This window comes from Lissotriton helveticus, chromosome 1_1, assembly GCF_964261635.1.
Source record: "Lissotriton helveticus chromosome 1_1, aLisHel1.1, whole genome shotgun sequence".
Classification (NCBI taxonomy): Eukaryota; Metazoa; Chordata; class Amphibia; order Caudata; family Salamandridae; genus Lissotriton; species Lissotriton helveticus.
Window position 1 is genome coordinate 1745361008 of NC_136057.1, and position 16046 is coordinate 1745377053.

Sequence of the window (16046 nt, forward strand, 5' to 3'; positions counted from 1 at the left end):
TTTTATTGAAGTTCTGCTCCATTGTTTGCACCTGCTGGTCCTACTGGATGTGTACAGTGGTGCTGCAGTAATACAGAACTGTTTCTTTTGCACTGCTTCTTCTTGAACAGTGCATTAACTTTGAGCCTACCTTTGTTTCTGTTGCTGCTTATTTCTTTTGGGTGAACAAATGGCTGTCCACACAACCGCAGCAATTTTGAGAGCCTACATACATACGAGATATTAGGTTCGAGGCATGTGGGCTGCTGAATTCATATCTATAGCATAGATCGCGGCCTAGTGTTGGGTCCGGATGATTGCACACTGTTGTCCTGGAAGAGTCTTTGAAGTATCACGAGATAGGTGGCTCCTCCCCTGGACTACAGTGCGCATGGGCATCGACTCTATCCCCAGATTGTTTTTTTCCACCATTGGGTTCGGATGTATATTTGATCACTCAAGATCGGAATCGATATAAACTTCCCTTAAGGCCCGAAGGCCTTTTCCTATAGTGTCTGTATTGTCTTGCGTTCGGTGCCCAGCTCTGATACTGAGGAGTTGCATGGCTCTTCGGTGCTCGAGGCCCAGTCAACGCAACAAGACTTATTCGACGACATCATGGAACCAAGCCCGTTCAAGAGGTGCCCCGTGTGCAACTCGAAGTATCCCCACATCGATGTCCACCCGGTGTGCAACAAGTGCCTGTCGCCGGATCACGATGAAGCCAACTCTATGGCTTGTTCCCGTTTTCGATTGAAGAAGACTATTCGACTTCGGCGCATGGCGCTCCAGGAGGCCCAGCAGACGGCCCCTGACCCGGTGAACATTTTCGATACCAAGGGAGAAGAAGCAGACTAGCAGGAAGATCGGGAGCCGGTTTCTACTCTAGCGGAAGAGATCGACTCCAACTACGACGCAGATGTCGAAATGCTCGGCACAGAAGATGTCGTCTAGGTAGGAGACTACAATGAGGCCTATGGGGCCACGGAAGAGGGCTCCGGTGAAGCTATGCCCCGTTCGAACAATATCTAAGGCTCAGGTCGAGGGATCGCCACATGGCCTTACCCAAGATCTTGCACCTGGATCCACGGTCTCGCCTCCGGGCCAGACTACGGACACTTCTACGGAGCCGCCATTGGTCAAATCGAAATCGACACCGAAAGTGAAAGCCTCGGTCTCGACGAAAGGCTGGGGTAGGGGACGATGAAGAGTACAACTTACCTGCCGACACTGATCCGGAGGATCACCATGACTCATGGGCAGATGCTGGGGACCAGGGTATCCACAAACTGCCCCGGACACTCAAGTCTATAATGTCAAAACCTCTTACTGAGGATTCTGCGGCCTTTAATGCTCTAATTGAGAGGGCAGCTAAAAATCATGACGTCCAGCTGCATGCTGACCCTATTGAGGTGGACTTCCTGTTTGATACCTTTTCCACCTCTGAAAAGACTGTCAAGACTCTGCCAATGCTCAAGGGTGTTTTAAAACATGCTGCAGACATTTTTTAAAGAACCCACACGGGCTAGGGTTATAAACCCCAGGATTGAAAAGAAGTATAAGCCGGCACCTGGCGACCCTACCTACATCAAGGGCCAGTTGCCGTTGGACTCTCTAGTTATTTCTAATGCCCGGAAGAGGGCAAATTCACAAACTACTGGTAATACTCCTCCTCCTGACAAGGAATCCAAAGTGCTAGAAGCATCAGGGAAGAGGGTGGCGGCCCAAGCGGCCAATATCTGGCATATTTCAAACACTCAGGCACTCTTGGCCAGATATGACAGGGCACACTGATACTCTTGAGACCCTGTTACAACACTTGCCAGATGAGTATGAAGAGGCAGCGGAGATGCTAATTCAAGAAGGGAAGCTCATCTCAAATGCGTCTATTAAATGTGCACTGGACGCAGCAGACACCGCGGCCATTAACACAAGTGTAATGTTGCGGCGTCAAGCCTGGCTCACAATCTCCGGGTTCAAACCGGAGATACAAACCACCATCCTCAATCAGCCTGTAAACCCTGATCACTTATTTGGACCTGAGGTGGATAACCCTGGAAAAAATAAAGAGACACTGAGACTGCAAAGTCAATGGGGGCTCTCCAGTCCCAGCAATTCCGGGGTAGTACTTTTCGTCGCTCAAGCAATAGAGGTGTTTCCAGAGGGCAGATGTCCCAGCAAACACAGTACACTAAAGGTGGGGCCCAGACCTCTTACAACAAGCAGAGTAGAGGCGGCTATCGTGGCAACAGCACCAAGGGCAGAGGTCGTGGAAACAACTCCAGGTCCTCTGCCACTAACAAACCGTGACGCCTTGTCACTACCCCCCGACCATACAACACCTGTCGGGGGGTAGACTCTAGCAGTTCCTGCCAGTCTGGAAATCATCACCACAGACAGGTGGGTCAGGAAACTTATCCAGTACGGTTATTGTCTAGAGTTAACGTCAACTCCACCCAACATCCCACCAAGGCACCGTCCTATGTCAACAGAGCATTTGCACTTATTGCAGCAAGAGGTGCTCGTCATGCTGCAAAAAGGGGCAATCGAGCTCGTGCCGGTGGAAGACAGGCACAGGTGTGTACTCCCTGTACTTCTTAATCCCGAAAAAGGACTGGTCCCTCAGACCCATACTGGACCTCAGGCCCCTAAACCAGTACATTCTCTCAGAACACTTTCACATGCTCACGCTGCTGCAGGTTCTTCCGTTGCTCAATCAGGGGGATTTCCTCGCAACGTTAGATCTCAAAGACGCATATTTTCACATTCCACTACATCCATCAAAGAGAAAATACCTCCGATTCGGAATCAGCATTACTAATTCAAAGTCATCCCTTTTAGAGTGACCACAGCGCCCAGGGTGTTCACAAAGTGGCTGCGCACCTCAGAAGACAGAACGTTCATGTCTACCCTTATCTGGACGACTGGCTTGTCCAAGCAAAGTCGGCTCAGCAGTGCGCTGCCAACATGTCCCACACCATTCACCTTCTTCACGATCTGGGATTCTCACTGAATTATCCAAAGTCGCACCTTCAGCCAGCCCATGTGCGGCAGTATCTGGGCTCGACAATAGATACTCTGGCAGCCACGGCTCAGCCAAATTCTGTGAGGATCAACAGCATTCAGTCGCTGATCCAGAAATTCAGACCGCAACACTCGCTTCAGGCACGAGTGTTCATGCAGTTGATAGGCATGATGGCCTCCTGCATCTTCATAGTACCGCACGCGAGACTACATATGCGTCCGCTTCAAGAGTGCTTGGCACGTCAGTGGAATCAGGCTCACGGACAGTTGAAAGACCTAGTGTTGGTGACTGGTCGGGCATACAACTCTCTGCATTGGTGGAATCCACACAACCTTTGCAAGGGCCAACCGTTCCAGGAGCCTGTTCCACAGATCATTCTAACCACGGACGCATCTCTCCAGGGTTGGGGAGCTCATTTACTCCACTACACAGTGCAGGGACGATCGACAACGCAGCAAAAGAAGATGCACATCAACTACCTAGAGCTGATGGCAATCTTCATGGTGATGAAGGCATTCAAGGTACATCTATGCAACAAAGTTGTGTTGATCCGGACGGACAACATGACCGCCATGTACTATATTCAAAAGCAGGGAGGTACATACTCCGCAGCTGTCTCATCTGGCTCAGAGCATGTGGAAGTGGGCCATTCAGAGGAACATCTTCCTCATGGCGGAACACCTCCCGGGCAAGGACAATCGGGTACAGCCACCAAATGCACGAGTGGGAGATACATCCATCAGTTCTCCACCCGTACTTCCAGCAGTGGGGTCATCCAGAGATAGACCTGTTCGCCACAAGGGAAAATGCAAAATGCCAAAGCTTTGCCGCCAGGTTCCCGCACCCACAGTCGCAGGGCAATGCGATATGGATGAACTGGTCCTGCAAATTTGCGTACGCTTTTCCCCCAGCACCACTCATACCGCTGGTGGCACGAAAGCTAAAGCAACACTCGATGACACTCATCCTGGTTGCTCCAACGTGGGCACGCCAACCATGGTCCACCACGTTTCTAGAACTCTCCATGGTACTGCATCAAAGGCTGCACCTCACACCCAGACTTTTGACGCAGAGCCATGGCGACATTCAGCACTCAGATCCGCAACAGCTCAACCTGGCGATCTGGCTCCTGAGGTCTTAGAATTTGGCTACCTTAACTTGCCTCCCGACTGCATGGATATCATACGGGAGGCGAGGAAGCCCACCACCAGAGCATGCTATGCAGCAAAATGGAAGCGGTTTGTCATTTACTGTGCAGAACACAACATCAACCCGCTAGATGCATCTACTCGCAACATCATTTGTTAAATCTTTACAAATGTAATCTAGCATATGCTTCCATTCGGATACACTTATCTGCCATAGCGGCTTATCTCCAGAACAGGCAGCATCTGTTTTCAGAGTGCCTGCCATTAAAGCTTTTCTCTAAGGACTAAGTCATTCCTCACAGGACCCCCGCCAGCTCCTGTGTGGAACCTTAATGTGGTCCTCACCAGACTGATGGGTCCACCCTTTGAGCCTCTACATTCATGCGAGATTCAGTTCTTAACATGGAAAGTGGCCTTCCTAATAGCCATTACGTCACTGCGACGTGTTAGTGAGCGCCAGGCGCTCACCGTACAAGAGCCATTCATACAGGTTCACTCAAACAGGGTGGTGCTGCGCACTAACCCTAAATTTCCACCCAAAGTGGTTTCACAGTTCCATGTCAATCAGACTATTGAACTGCCTGTGTTCTTTCAAAATCCAGAGACTGTGGCTGAAAGAATGCTCCACACTCTTGACGTTAAACGAGCTTTGATGTACTACATTGATAGGACCAAAGATTTTAGGAAGACGAAACAACTTTGTTGCCTTTTCTGCCCAACACAAAGGCAACCCCATTTTCAAAGCAGGTATAGCCAGGTGGATCGTTAAGTGTATTCAAATTTGCTATTAAAAGGCTAAGCGCACTTTAACGATTTCTCCCCCCCCCCCCCTCCAGAGCCCACTCCACCCGCAAGTTGGGGGCCTCCATGGCTTTCCTTGGTAATATCCCTTTGGAAGACATTTGTAGAGCAGCCACATGGTCTACCCCACGCACATTTACTAAACACTACAGTGTAGATGTGCACTCCAAGCAGCTGTAGGGCAGGCTGTTCTAAAAACACTTTTTAAACGTCTGCAGCTGGCACAGGCGGCCGCCGTTAATGGAGGGACTGATATATTCATATGCTATAGATATGAATTCAGCAGCCCACATGCCTCGAACTGAATATGCTGCTTACCAGTATGCATCTGTTCTTGGCATGTAGGGCTGCTGACATTCATATCGCCCGCCCTCCTCCCCGGCGCCTGTAGCGGCTGCAGAATTTACACTTACTTTTAGCATGGCCATCGCTCACACTGTTACACTCCATCTACGCCACAATGGCCAAAAACAATCTGGGGATGGAGTCGATGCCCATGCGCACTGTAGTCCAGGGGAGGAACCACCTATCTCGTGATACTTCGAAGACTCTTCCAGGACAACAATGTGCAATCATCCGGACCCAACACTAGGCAGCGATCTATGCTATAGATATGAATGTCAGCAGCCCTACATGCCAAGAACAGATGCATACTGGTAAGTAGCATATTCATCTCTCTTTAAGAACAGCCAATTTAATGAACTAAGTTAATCAAAACCCAGCTTGGGTGTATCTTAGTAAGCAATTCTGAACATTTGTGATTTCCATTAGATATGGGGTGGTTTCCTCAAACTCCATCCTTAATTGAGAGGGGGGGAGAGTGATTGGTGTAATTGCTTAAATTAAATTCAGCCCATGTAACTTCTTGGTTCACTTCTATTTCATCCATGTTTTTGCCCACTAGCGAAATCCTTAATGATCAGCCATATCCAGATCAGTCTTGGCCCCACTCTGCATCATTGAGCCAAGACCTGAGGACTTGCAAACTTGTAGTGGCCTGTCTGGGTTGTCTTATTCAGTTGGAAGCCTGTCATGAATATTGGGGGTTGGATTTTTATCCTTATATACGAAGTATTCCATAAGTGTGCAAGTACTCTGGTTGCTTGCAGCTCAAGCCTTGCAGAGGAGTTTTTTTTTTATCGCAGTACTGGTAGTGACCTATTTTTCAATTGTGCCTCTTGCACATTAGCTGAATGTTTTAAACTGGATGTTGAATATCCCGTGACATTTTCCTCTACACAACTTGTAGCGTTTGCTGACTACATCCTAATGGACCCAAGTGAAGAGTACGCTCCCATCTTTGCGTTGATGCAAGAAAAGATTTACATGAGCAAGATAGTCGTGGAGTTCTTGCAGATTAATCCTGATGCCACATACGAGGATTTGCTGAACAAAGTTGAAGTGAGTACTCCTGCATGTTTTAGAGTGCTGTATTGCTGCACTAACAATTATGGGACCGGGCATAGGCAGTACTAGGTGTGATACCGACTTCCAGCAGCTGTTGAGCACTCTATATGGGTCTGAAATCGGAGCTGTTCCTCCCCACTGCTATTCTGTGCCATGCCTTAAAACTCCTGTTTAACTCCGTGTATATATATTGTCACTACATGTAACGGATGCACACACACATTGGTGCAGCATTACCAGGTGCCACGTTTTATTTATATGTAGCTTACAGCCAACATTGGCTAAACTACCATGAGGCAGAGGTCAGCAGCACGTGTCCCAAATTGGTATGCTTTTTAGACTACCGTTTTTCTCGGGTTAGCAGAAAGAATCGTTTCAGCACAGTTTTGGCATTGGCTAGGGAATTACTGCAGAGCAGAATCGGGGTGGGTGAGGTCTGCATATTATTGCAGAAGATGAAAGTTTGTCACTTTGCTGGTTTAGAGAGTGGCAGAGAATCTCAGTTGGCCAATGTGGTCCCAATTGTACAGCCCTTGAACCAACCGTTTGCTTTATTGGGAGCCCTATAGATGGTTGGTGCTTTCTAAGGTTGAATAAATCGTTGTCATAGTTTCTCAGAAGGCACATACTCTCTTTGGGGCAGGGTGGAACTTTGCATACAATCTCTCCTCTCACCCCCCCACACACACACACACTCTCATATGGCCCTCTTGATTTCACACTTGTCGTTTGGGTCTTTTCTACTGGAGCATGGTGAATATTAGACTAGTTGATTCTAGGGGACACAGCTGTTAAAAATTGTACGTCTGATAAAATGAACAAATTACCAAATATACTTGATGGTTCTTTCCTGCAACCAGTATATATGGAATATAAAGTAACCGCATTTAGAATCTTCAGACACATGCCACACTGCAGCACCTGTTCTGCAAGGGGGACCATGACACTCACTTCAGTTCTGTCTACAGTTATTTTAATACCCTTCCACTTATACACATGTTTAATTGGTTACAAATGTAGTGTTCAATGAACCTTAAATGTAACTTCAGGTTGACCAGATTTTTGCTTTGTTGCGCCTTGTAGACGTAAATCCATTTTTTTGTTTTCAGACCACTGTCCCACCTTCTGGGTTGAACTTCAATCGTTTCACTGAAGACTCTTTGCTACGGCATGCTCAGTTTGTGGTGGAGCAAGTAGAGAGCTACGATGAAGCCGGAGACAACGATGAGCCGCCAATCATAGTCACGCCATGTATGAGGGACTTGATCAAACTGGCTGGAGTCACGCTGGGCAAGAGGTATGCGTAGGTCTCTTCCTCAGTGTGCTACTTGGATTTAGTGCCAAGAAATGTTATTTGTTTTCCAAATAAGACGGCTAGTTTCATCCCGGTGGACTTGCTGCAATAACTAATGGGTGTAACTTTATTACTAGGCGAGCTGCACGAAGACAGGCAATTCGGCATCCTACAAAGATTGTGAAAGACAAGGGTCCCACCAAAGCTACTACTACTTTCCTTGTGTACCAGATCTTTGACACTTTCTTTTCTGAACAAATTGAAAAGGACGAAGACAAAGAGAATGCTACCAAACGTAGACGTTGTGGTGTGTGCGAGGTAATATCTGCTTTTTGTTTGGTAACTACACTTGTTGTGTTTAAGCATTCTTTGGCTCTAACCTTCAAGGAATGTACACCAAGGAATCTTAACCTCTATAGCATGGCTTTGTCCATTTTGCGAAGAATTGTTGACATTTTACCATTTGATCGTTTATTATAATGCAATTCACACCTTCACATTAATAAAAATGTGACATAACCATAATCTAGGCCCTTGCTTTCTCTCACCCACTCCAAGGCACATGGTATTTGAGGTCCGTGTAGACAAATGGCATTTGTTATAACTTAGCTTTTGTGGGCTTGTGTTTGAACTATGTTACAACCGATTAGTCCATATGTCTGAAGCTGACTAAAATGCTCTTAAGTAATTTTGACCATTGAGAGCTGCTGCAGCCAGAAGAAATATCAAAAGCAATGTTCATGGGTTAACTTGTAAATTAACCCAAATCAGTTTTCATAATGGCTCAGCAGACCTTCATTAAATGAGTTGGATGCACAAGACCTGTTTATTTGAAAACTGACATTTATTTTAGGCTAACTTGTACCCCAACACAGCTATTCAGCCTTACAGGCGATAGAATTTTATTGATTAGAACATCAATGGCACAAACCGGTCTTAAAGTGGTGCAAGCAACGCAGTTAGTATGGATTAATTCATTTAGGCTACCCTTGTGTAGAAGTGAACAGGGTTTTCTTCAGGGCAGGTAAATTGAGGTGCCACTATTAAGAGTCCGTGCTTGGGAGGTCTCTACTTTTAATGGGTTGGAGAACTAGTTTCTTATAAAGAGCCTCCAGTCCAAGTGCTGCTGCATCTGACCACTCTGTACATATTTGAGCTGTTTATTTTTGGAAAAAAAGTCAGTGCCACAATCGCCTCTTTATGCTTGTGCCGCCTTCTGAGAACTCTGCCACCAAATTCACATTAACAAAATTATTACTCTTGCCTTGAAGAGAGAGTAACGGTGACCAGGCAAAAATGTGCCTAAAAGTTATGGATACTCAGACCTTGTGCAACTTTAACTTTTATTGAAAATTTCTCTAACACATTACTGATTTTTGAATGCTGCTTTCCCTGATAAGAGTTTCCTTGTGCGGTTTTGCTGATGCCCTGTTCTGCATGGGTTAATAGGCTGCCTTGCCTTTGACTACACTCTTGGGTAGTGAGCCTCTCGAGGAATTTCAAGTGGTATATGTGCATAACCACCAAAACTAAATCAGTTTGCACCATTTCATGTTGCTGCCGAGCCCCATAACCAGCTGGTGACTATCATGGCAGAAGTTGCTAACCGTGCTAAATTTAGATGTTCTGTTTTACTCTTTAATATTTATTCAACTGGCTGTATGGGAGCTGTGGTGAGATGTGCTTCTTAATTTTCTTGGTGACTCCCTTTTCCTGACTTGTGCCCCCTCTTATAGGTATGTCAGCAACCAGACTGTGGGAAATGTAAAGCGTGTCAGGATATGATCAAGTTTGGCGGTAATGGTCGCAGTAAGCAGGCCTGCAATCAAAGAAGGTAATATTGTATTTTAAGATCATTTGATGCATTGATAACTCTAACTCGGTGATGTGGATTCATACCTCAGGATCTTGTTGCTACATCAAACTTCACCAACTATGAAGCGTTTGTTACTGTAGCCAATGAGCTGGTGTGCATTTTGACCTGTTGTATGTTGACCAACGTTTGACGTTATGGCAGTCTAATCTTTCCTTTGAGGATGCCTTAGGAACAGTCGTAGTGGACCTTTTCTAGTTCTGCTGCAGGAGCCTTGTGGTTCTTTTTCATTCAATAAACAGACTTGTGCACTGAAACTAGTTTCTATTCTGAGTATGTAGGTAAGAGGTGCATTTTGCCGATGCTCCCCACTGTTCTCTAAATGAGTGTTTTTTGTTTGATAACTTCACAAGGTGTCCGAATCTTGCTATCAAAGAAGCTGAGGACGATGAGGAGGTCGATGATACTATACCAGAAATGCCTTCACCAAAGAAAATTCTTCAGGCCAAGAAGAAAAAACAGAGCATCAACCGCATCTCATGGGTTGGAGACTGCATAAAGGTAATTCCATGAAGTCTTTATTTCACATACTTTTCCCTTTATTGAGGATGGCGTTAAACAGCTAAGCTTTAATTGTATGCGGGTCCTAATATATCCATATCTCTCTGGTGTTTTTTTACGATGTGGATTTGACAGTGTGTTTTCTGGTTCATTCCTCCGACCTGCCAACCTAGCCGCATGCTTTTCTGTTATGCAGCATTCTTCACAAGCCTTTCCTTTAGGGAAGCAACTGTTTTGGCAAGACTAAGTGAGCATTCTAGCGTGACATTCCCCCCCCCAAGAATGTTGATGCGGGGGGGGGCGGGTCAGAGACGGTCATTAGATGTAGTTTGTGGGTTTTTTTCCTTCTATGTTAGAATAGCCGTGTACTTGCTTATTAATTCCATACCAACAAATTAGCCACCCACTCCAAAGGATTAAACTAGTTATGTTTTAAATTAGCCCCTTCAAGTCTTAACCTGTGACCTTAAATAGTTTTAGGAGCAATTACCTTTCTACAGGGGTTTTCATGTAAGTGGGTTGAGCCGATCCTAATGTGTGTAGTCTACCCTATGCTTCCCCCCCCCCCCCCCCACACCTTTTACGGCTGTAATGAACTATTTGGAGGCTCGCAAGGTCTGCAATAACTTGAAGAAAAAGTTCCAGAACTGGTTCTGATGCACTAGAATGTACCTGGCTATGTATTGGTTTTTATTTTTTGGTTAACTAGAACAAAAATCTGATATACATGGAGCCTAATCTAAGCCACACTAGTTTCTTATGAAGGAACAATATTTGTGCAAGTTCATTGCTCAAAGAATCCTAAGAATTGGTGTCTAGGTGCAAAAGCTTCACTTGTAGGAATTAACTTTTTCTAAAGTTACACGTTTGTATCCTTAGACAGAAGCAAAGAAGGAATACTACCGAAAAGTGTCTATTGACTCTGAATTGCTGGAAGTTGGGGATTGTGTTTCAGTCAGCCCTGATGAGCCCTCCAAACCACTTTATTTGGCAAGGTCTGTATGACTAGGTTACATGATAATGCCTCTAACTGGGAATCCTTTCATAGTTTGTTTTAACATTCTATCAAGTAACAGCCAAACAACTCCATTGTCCAAAGGACATTGTTCCTGAAGTCTGGTGGCTCGTTAAGGAGAGGTTTCCAAATTGTGTATAGGATCAAAACTACAGCACTTGTGTATTGTGGGGTCTGTAGATCTACGTGTAGCATTGGAGATCATGGACATATTGGGGTGAATTTGCAATGATTCCATCTTCTGTTGATTAGCAGGAGGCGTAACATTTTATTTGTAAATATTTCTCGTGTGATGGATGTCATTGTCATGCATTAATCTTCATAGTTAATGGCTTTGACTTTCTCCAGACTGAGCAGTCCTCTTGACGTATGCCTGTATTCCAACAAACTTGAATGCTCAGATCAAACAGTTTGGTGGTAGCACTTCTACTCAAGTAATCATACAAACCGGTTTATCAGAATCCGATTCGAATGACCGTAACTGATATGGAAGCAGCAAGGATGGATTTTTCCCAAAAGGTTTCAAAGATTTATTTTTTCCTGATTTTTCCGGTTACATTAGCTACTTTTAAAACCTGGCTAGGAGTTGTTATAAATCCCAATTTAGTCTTTATTCCACTGGCACCTGACAATTCAAAGCTGGCTCAGCACATGCTCACTATGACCTGGACCATCAACTTTGCTGTTATAGGAGGGTTGTGAGTGGAGGTGGTCCTGTCCCCAGTACCGAAGTGGATATAGCCTGTGTATGTGAATGAGCCTTCTGTGCTGGGGGTCATTGATGCTCCAGTTAGACTTAATGTGTGCTCAGGTTTGGTGGAACAAGCTGGTGTTTTACCTCCTGTTAATACCAGCTGGTAGTGCTTGCGAAAATGATAAAAGTACATGTACTCCTATCCCAGAGTATTACTTTGCTACTGAGAAATGCAGGTACTATCCAGTAAACTTGCACCTCTGCACAGAAGTGCTAGTTATCCCCTATCAAACTTAAAGTACATGTGATTGATTCCTGCCCATTTGATGCAGTGTTTCAGGGCTTGATACTCCAATAAGGCTGCCTTTGTGTTGTGGGATGGGGCAAACTGTCAACCTTTTCCTTTCCTAGAAACCGCTTCACCCACACTGATAGTAGCAGCCTTCAAATGTGCTGATGGTGGATGCTTGCGTAGGCTTAACACCCCACTCCACCAACAACCCAATTTGTCATATTTTTGACCTGTGGTGGCCGTCCAGTACTTGTTTGTGCAGTGCCACACAGCAATTAGTGTAACACAAATACCATAAAAAATAAGGTGGCTGTCCACCCCCTAGGATGATGGCGGTGATGAGGAGGAGAGAGCACGATGAGACCCAAACAGGAGTCCTGAGCTACAGGAAGAGAACAAATCAACCCCTCGCGATGGCAGCCATCTAGCATGGGAGTCATTTTGGTAGTTCTGGGTTCAAGAAGTGGACCAGGGCACAGACGGCAGAACAGGCCTCGAAGGGCTCCAGGCAAGCTTTGGGTAGCAAAGCAGTCATCTTAAGTACACAACAGGCCACAGTAGCAGGCAGTCCATGGAGTTCTTCTGGAGTTTTTTTTAACTTGGAGCTTTTTCTAAAGTGTGTGAAGTTTTTTAGAGTTTCCTTTGACGTACTTTAAGGTGACTGAATCCCTTGCTCTGGCTGCATGAACAATGCAAGGGTGATTAGTCCTTGGTGTGAAGGCAGAGCACAGCCTCTTCAGTCGCAAGTGGGGCTGTGACCAGCTCTGGCAACCACTTCCACCCCCGCAAATTTTATCCTGCAGTGATGGCCTAGCCATGCCCACCTAATACTACTTGTGTGGCTGTCTAGCTGCCAATTTCACCCCCGTCATGTGACATAGGAACATGCTGCATGCACTAAATAACTAGGGCAGGAAAATGACAGCTTTTTAAGTGTTACATTCAAAATTGTAAAACTACTATTATATGTGGAATTTTTATTAAAATCCCTAGACCCCAAATAGGATATAGCTGCCTGCTCCTTATTGGAAATTACTACTTGTAAATAAATTAAACTATCACCATCGTTCTTCCTATGGAAGGTGTGGACTTGCAATAGTGAAAGGAATGGGAGCTTTTCACTACAAGGACATGCAAAGCTTTCAAGTACATGTCCAAACTTAATTACAATGCACCCTGCCCTTTTGGTTACCCATGGCCTTCCTTAAGTATGGTTTATATGTAATAAAAAGTGAGTGTAAGGCTTGGCAGTTGGGCAGGGGCAGAGGTTCTATTCGAGTCGCAATTGGAAGTGAAAACTGAATTCAGTTTGCAATGACTGGCCTGGTTCATGTTTAAAAAGCCTACTAGGGTGGGTGTCACAAGAAGTGCTGCAGGCTCCCTAATAGCATTTAATTTAAAGGCCCTGCAAATTATATACCACTTTACTATAGACTTCGAAGTAAATTAAGCCAATGTTACCATGTTTTAAAGAGTGGGCACTATTCATTTTGCACTTAGCTGTGGTAACATTCACAGTCCAAAGGTCCCCAAAACCAAATTCGGCAAAAGGACCAGCGAAGGCAAGGTTTTGACGGGTGACCCTGCAGAGAGCGAAGTCCAACAGCACTCCATTGAGCTGCAGTTTAGTTTTGCTAGGGCAGAACGAAATGTGGTTTGAATTTGTAAATGCAGATTACCACTGTTTTGGTATTTCTACAAGTGTTGGAAAATGCCAGTTCATGAAAAACGTAAGATTGCGCCCCTAATAAAATCACACCTCTTAACGATTTGAAACAATGACATTAGCAAATGCAAGAGTAATGTAGCTGTAACCACGTCGCAACAAATATTCTGCAGTATAAATAGCAAATTCACTTGATGTGGCATGTAATACGCATTGCTGAGCCTCTAGTTGAATCCCATAGCAAGAGCTACAAATGTTTTAAAGGGATCTCTCCAACCTGAATAGCAAGTTTAGTTTTATTTCATGCCTAGATTTTAAGAAGCTATCCCAAGATTGGATTAGTACTACCATTTAGTGGCCGTGTAGCTTAGATGCTTGTCTAACATGAGATTTCTAAATTGTACAACAAACAGCCATCCATTACTCTTTTACGAATGAATAGCCTGTCAGGCTGAATGTCTGCCAGGGAGAAACTGATTGCAGTGGTAGTTGTGGGGTAATCGCTCAAATTGAGCGGAGGTCTGCTATCAGTGGGATTGATCATTCATAAAGCCATTCAAATTGTAAAAACTGGGAAATCTTAAGTTGGAGAGTGTATGCTGTAAGAGCAAGTTAATGGTTTCTGTTATTGACAGTTTATTTGCAACATGATACTGACTTACTTTTTTTTTGTTTAGGATTGCTGCCTTATGGGAAGAGAACAATGTCCAGATGTTTCATGCGCACTGGTTTTGTCTTGGCATGGACACTGTTCTTGGGGCAACATCTGATCCACTCGAACTTTTCTTGGTCGACGAATGTGAAGACATGCAGCTGTCATACATTCATGGCAAAGTTAATGTTATTTACAAAGCTCCTTCGAAGAACTGGTTTATGGAGGTACGGTGTTAAAATCTAGGTTAAACGTGTATATTCTCAGTAAGGTTTCTTGCAAAGTCTCCAAGCAGTTTTCGTTGGGGATCGGATGGAAGTAGGGAAGACTTAATTTCAGGAGAGGCTTCTAATTTGACTCCCTTTTTTCTTTAAGGGAGGAATGGACACTGAAATTAAAATGGTGGACGATGATGGCAGAACTTATTTCTATCAGCTGTGGTATGATCCAGAATATGCGAGGTTTGAAACTCCTCCAGAAACTAAACCAACCGAAGAGAACAAACACAAGTGAGTATTCTTTACTAAACAGTGTTCCTTTTTTGATATGTCCTAAGCCAATGGCTGTTTTTACCAAAACTATAACCTGCTCATTGGGGCTTTCGAAGGAGCTTTCTACCAATGCTCTTAATCATTGGTGTTTACGTTTTTCTGGCATACAGTAGGAGGCAGTGGGTCAGCCCACTTAATCCACTGACTTCACTGTTCGTGACTGCATTCTGTTCTCACAGAGCACACCCATACCAAGTAGATCCCTTCTGTTTCAGGGATTGCTCTTGCAGTTTTGTTTTCGATTTTGGCAAGAGCCTAGCAGCCCCTCTAATTTCACAAAGCAAAAGGCTGGCCTCCAACACCAAACATACTGGCAAAGCTAACTGTTAAGCTGGTGCTCCTGGCTCCTATTTTGTAGCTTCTCAATGTTCCCAAGTTTGTTACATTCTAATTGAGTTTACAATTTAACCTTTATGCTGTAGTAATGAAAACTGACAACCGTTCACTTCGCTTAGTTCATTGCCTCTGGAGCACTTGCTAGACTTTTTTTTTTTTATTGGCAAGAAGCTTTCGAATTGAAATGGATGGCAACAAGAACATAGCTACTTTTGAAGTTAACTGGCATCACTGCTTCCTACCTAGTATCTGGAGCATTCCCCATCTCCAGCGGCTATGATGCAATTTGGTAAGTGGCCAATCACCACTGTAAGCCTTCTACTGCTCCCACTGCCACCTTTAAATAGTTTTGCATTGGTACCTGTATTCTCTTCCACCCTAGCAGATTCCTTTCTTGTATGAGTACCTAGCTCACAGTAACACTAGTCTCTTTGAAAACAGAGGAAGAATTTAAACATTTGCTTTCTACTGAAGCAGCAGTCCGGGAAAGTGAAGGCAGGCTCAGTTTAGAAACCTCTGCCTTGTAAAACTGAAGTCCCACCCCTCATCACTGCCATCCACTAAATGACTGCCTATGAAGACCAGGATGTAGTGCCTTATTATAGGCCTCTTAAACACAGGAGTGGGAAGGAAAGACCAGCCTCCCTTTAGAATTTCAGTTTGCTCTACTGGTGCATGCAATGCACTTCCGCTGCCTGGGAAGCTGTCAGACACACATTAAGGGTATTCACCACAAGACTGAGGTTGAACAATAACCGATTTCGGAAAGTATTTACGGCCCTACTTGGCCATGGTGAATGTTCACTTTTTGG

At 44.8% G+C, this 16046-nt stretch overlaps 1 protein-coding gene across 1 annotated transcript in view; it reads left to right on the forward strand.

Moving 5' to 3' along the window:
- DNMT1 (DNA methyltransferase 1) overlaps positions 1–16046 on the forward strand; it is a 104374-nt gene that overhangs the window by 18732 nt on the left and 69596 nt on the right. Inside the window, exons 13-20 of the mRNA XM_078689239.1 lie at positions 6203–6354; positions 7470–7657; positions 7792–7972; positions 9391–9488; positions 9881–10028; positions 10908–11023; positions 14373–14574; positions 14723–14856. Of these exons, the coding sequence (XP_078545365.1) occupies positions 6203–6354; positions 7470–7657; positions 7792–7972; positions 9391–9488; positions 9881–10028; positions 10908–11023; positions 14373–14574; positions 14723–14856 (1219 nt within the window). The remainder of the gene's footprint in view (positions 1–6202; positions 6355–7469; positions 7658–7791; positions 7973–9390; positions 9489–9880; positions 10029–10907; positions 11024–14372; positions 14575–14722; positions 14857–16046) is intronic.